The 4,339-nt window shown below is 55.6% G+C and overlaps 1 protein-coding gene across 1 annotated transcript; it reads left to right on the top strand.

The window, feature by feature from the left end:
* Window positions 1-101: 101 nt before the first annotated feature.
* LOC135980550 (transmembrane protein 214-A-like) lies at window positions 102-3,838 on the top strand. The gene is made up of 4 exons (XM_065580499.1): window positions 102-294; window positions 1,273-1,321; window positions 2,825-2,938; window positions 3,489-3,838. Exons 1-4 carry the CDS (start codon window positions 233-235, stop codon window positions 3,672-3,674), a joined length of 411 nt encoding a protein of 136 aa, XP_065436571.1. The 5' UTR covers window positions 102-232; the 3' UTR covers window positions 3,675-3,838.
* The last annotated feature ends 501 nt before the right edge of the window (window positions 3,839-4,339 follow it).

The raw sequence follows: 4,339 nt of genomic DNA, 5'->3' as shown, positions 1-4,339 counted from the left end.
GCTCCAGTGAGCTGTACCTGCTCAGGTCGCTTGCACGTGGGTCCCAAACTCCGTCAACAAGCAGGCGCGCGGCTTTTGGCCTGGCAAGCTGAGCTGCAGAGCCGGGCGTAGCGTGACCGAACGGAGCGTCCCCGAGGGAGGACTGGAGACACGTTGGTTGTAGCAAGCAGCCATCCAGTCTTTCTGCTTTCCTCCTGCGCAGCTCCTGATCTGCCTGAGCGAGTGCCTGAGCATGGACGCCCTGAGCTTCAGCGTCTGGCGGCAGCTGTACACTAAGCACCTCTCCCAGTCCAGGTAGGCTGTGCACACGGCTGGCTGGGCTTTGGGCAGTCAGCAGGAGGCAGGTGAGCCACTTGCTCTCGCCTGGGCGTGGCTCAGTGTCTGTTCTGGAGGACGCGGGCTACACGGTGGGCACAGCTGATGTTCTAATGGGGTGGGCGCGGCGGGCAGAGGGAGGTACCCGCCCTGGGATGGCAGCGAGCCCAGGAGGAGCTGACGACGAGCCTGAGGAGTTTAACAAGAGCGGCAGTTCAACTGATAGCCCAGTGTGTCTGCTTGTGTCCAAGCCTCGGGCTGGAGCGCTGGGGTAACTGTCAGATTCCCCTAGCCAAGCCGGGATGCTGACTGTCGGGAACGTGAGCCATTCTGATAAAATTCCTGAAACCGAGAGCAGCTGTCTGAGCAGAGCTGTGGGCTCGGTGCACAGCCTGACTAACGTGCTTTCCCTGTGTGGCTGCGTCCTCCACAGCTTCAGCAAAGGCCAGAGCTGGGCTTCCTGAAGTTATTTGGGGAGATTCCCTTATCTGCAGGCAGGGGCCACCTGTGTTAGTGGGGCCGGGTGTGAACGTTCCTTTGAGTCCCAGCAACGTGCCCCTTCGCTCCTCAATGGAGCATGAACTCTGTGAGGCTGGTGCAGTGGCACAGAGTCAGGTACTGCTGCCTTCAGGGTGGTCCAGGCCTTCTCTTCCTCGTGACCCTTTGCAGTATTGGACCTCCATAAGCACATCTAGGTGGCATGGAAACTCCATGGAGCCCACTAGGACATATTCTCTTGCCTGCCTGCCTGGCTGGGACATACAGCTCAGCCCTGACATCTTCTAAGTGAGAGCTGGGGAGGGACCATGTGAGGAAGAACAGCTGGAGCAAAAGCAGCCCGTGGGAAGAGAGGGGTGAGACGTCCCTTATCACTGCAGTCTGTGGCTGGACATCGTCCTGCTCGCGGGCACCGCCCTTTCACAGAGAGTCTGAGACCTGTTTCCCTTGGCTCCACAGCTTGCTCCTGAACCATCTGTTGGAGTCTTGGGACAGCACCACCAGAAAAGTAGGTGATATGCTGGGGGGCAGGGACAATGGGGAAACCGTCCCTTTCCATGGGGCGGGATGTGCTAGAGGGAAGGAGAAGGCACTGAACTGGCACGTAGCAGATGGGGGTTCAAACCCAGCTCTGCTGTCGACGCCCTGTGTGACCTGGGCAATTACTTAATCTTGCTGGGTCTGAGTTCTGCCTTGCCGTGAGCTGGGCAGAATCGCTGCTGTTTTATCATTTCGACAGACTGTAGCGATGTTTGTTTTAAGCAACCAGTGTGGGAGATGCTGGAGGTCAGACAATAATTCTTTAATGGCAGCTGATGTCGAGATTCAAAGAGTTAAATCTTAATCACCATTAAAACCCATTGTCAGCATTGCATGTCAAAATATACCTAGTAAATACCTTTCAATGAAACGCTGAGATCTCGCCCGTATTTTTCTTACTTTGCTTACCTGTAAATTTCACTTGTGGATGGAAACGTTTTCCCGGCAGTTTGTGTACAGTGAAATCAACGGTTACCTGTAACAATCGAATCCTACCTCACCTACTTTGAGGTCGCTTTCCAAATAGGGTTAATGCGATCTCACCACCTCACGGGGGCTGTTGTGTCTGCGGGTCCTGTCACTGGCGAGGTGCTTGGTCATGTGGGGCGGGAGCCTTCTAACATACCAGTATAGACCGAGGTGGTTCATATCGTCTCCTCAACTCGGCCCTTCCCTGCCTACGTCTCAGACCTTGCCTCGTACTGTGTCCTTCGCGCTGCTGATGCTGCCAGTCTCAATGTCTGGTTTTCTTTCCCTCCCTCCGCTGTCCCATGCTGCCCTCCAGTGTGTGGAGCCCAGCCCAGGCCAACGTGTCTTTAGTCAAGTCTCACGTTCTTTTCAAGGCCTGCCAGAAGGGAGTTCCTAATTACATGGCCATAGCGAATGTCTGTTGTGGGCTTTCCAGTGCATCCCATCTTCCATGTCTGCTGTTTGGATCGCAGCTCTTGGACTTTAAACTAGATTGAATTTGAACGTTTAACACTAGACTGGAGAAAAGACGTGAGATCACTCCCCCCTGGTCCCCTCAGAGGAGGGGAATGGACTACATGTGACCTAACTGGCCTCCCCCCTTGTTGAAATCCATGGGGTTTGTTCAAGTTGGGCTGCCCAAAGTTTGCTGCCAGTGTAGCGCCCATATTGGGCAGAGAATCTGTTTTGTGCTGGCGGTGGGACAGATCCTAGAGCAGCTGCGGTCACTGCCCCATGCTGACTGAACATGACTAGTGGTGCAGACCCCCTCACACAGGGTCAGTGGCACTCCTTGGCGGGGTGGATTTAGGCTGCCTGGGGAGGTTAGAAGTGTGATAGTGAGTCTTGATTAACTGGACTGGGGTCAGCATGGGAACAGGCTTTGGGTGGGCTGGTGCTCTGCACCGGCAAGGGCAGTGTGGCCGCCCCCAGAGGTTCTGCCCAAGCGGGGTGTTCTGTTACGTCTCTGTGCTGTGGAACTCAGTGTCTGTCTTTCTTCAAGGTGCGAAAATCTCTCCGGGAAACTGTTCGTTCGTTCAAAGTGACTAACGAAGAACTTGCTGTGAAAGGACCAAACAGCCTCCAGGATCTGGCAGCCTGCCATGCCACCTGCAAGGTGACTGGCTTTCCCGTGCAGGGCGGTTTTGGGGCAGGGAGGCCGGAAGAGGCTTGGGAACTAACCCCATGTACCCAGCGCCTGTTGGGCATTGATAGGAGAGGGATTTCCCCCACGCTGCGCCGGGAGTCCTCAGGCTGTTTGTTTTCCTGCGTTTCTCTTCTGGCGTCTATAGGAGTGACTGGGTTTCCCAGTGCAGCGTGGGAGTGGTGCTCAGAGGGGCCTGCAGGGCACCGCCGGCTCTTTCTCCTCGCTTCCAGCTGCAAAGAGGAGCCTGGCGCCTTGTTTAAAACGACTGGAAACAAGGCGGCCACGTGCTGAGAAGAGGCCTGTGTGGCTAAGCGCACGCGTAGCGAGTGGGGAACCATCTGCGTAGGGCTCGGAGAAGTCCAGGCACCGCGCAGGGCAGCCGGAGGACTGGAAGGAACACAACAGATGGGAGGGGGAAGTGAACAGAACGAGACACGTTTCCGATGTAGGAGTCTATGGTTAAGCGGTTCGGAACCGGCTGTGTTTAGCAGCATCTGTTACTTTTTGTTCTGTTTCCAAGAACCTGCTGCATAAGATGAAAGGCCGAGGCTTCCCCTGGGTTCGACTGCTGCTTGTGATTCTGGTGTTCGCTGCCGGCTTCCTGGTGCATGATATCAGGACACAGGGGTCTTTTCAAGGTAAGACCTTCCCCCACTGGAACCCGGCTAAGAGGGGGGCACGATTAGATCCTCGGAGGAGAGAGTGAATTTGTAAATGTCCGTGGGCTTTGATGATTTGTTTGAGTATGTGATTTCCCCAGCAAGTTCTTCCTTTGCATCCCAGAGTATGTGTTACCTTGTTTCCTCCAGGGCCCTGTGGCTCCCTGCTGGGAATCTGTGGGCTTTGTTACCTGTGTTGTGTGGATGCTTTCATCCCTTCTGTAGCCAGCAGGGGTGAGCATGTGCCACCTGGGATGCACAGGCACCCACGAGGGGCGTATGGCTCTGTTCACCCTTCAATTATCAGTGAGGCTACATTTTAGTCATGGGTATTTTTAGTAAAAGTCATGGACAGGTCCCGGGCAATAAATAAAAATTCACGGCCCGTTACCTGTCCATGATTTTTACTATAAATACCCATTACTAAATCTCTGCTCCTGGGCCCTGCTGCTCTGGGGGGGAGGGACCCTGCTCCCGTGGTGGGGGCTCACTGCTCCGAGGCCCCCGGAGCCCGCTCTCCCGACAGCCTCCAGGACCACCCCCAGGGACCGATGCTCAGGCGCTCCCCGGGGCTGCTGCTCGGGCCACTGCAGCTGCGGAAGTGACGGAGGTTGCGGGAAGTCGCGGAATCCGTGACCTCTGTAACAGAATCACAGCCTTACTCCTCAAACATTCAGCAACATAAGAACGGCCGTACTGGGTCAGACCAAAG

This window comes from Chrysemys picta, unplaced genomic scaffold (assembly GCF_011386835.1).
Source record: "Chrysemys picta bellii isolate R12L10 unplaced genomic scaffold, ASM1138683v2 scaf4230, whole genome shotgun sequence".
Taxonomy (NCBI): domain Eukaryota; kingdom Metazoa; phylum Chordata; order Testudines; family Emydidae; genus Chrysemys; species Chrysemys picta.
The sequence above is the reverse complement of the archived record's forward strand: the minus strand, read 5'-3'. Positions and strand labels throughout refer to the sequence as shown.

Excerpts from the sequence above, each read along its gene's own strand:
- LOC135980550 (XM_065580499.1), top strand. The coding sequence starts at position 233 with ATGGACGCCCTGAGCTTCAGCGTCTGGCGGCAGCTGTACACTAAGCAC. Across the intron at positions 295-1,272 it reads AAGCACCTCTCCCAGTCCAG|CTTGCTCCTGAACCATCTGT; the intron begins GTAGGCTGTGCA and ends TTGGCTCCACAG. Across the intron at positions 1,322-2,824 it reads GGGACAGCACCACCAGAAAA|GTGCGAAAATCTCTCCGGGA; the intron begins GTAGGTGATATG and ends TCTTTCTTCAAG.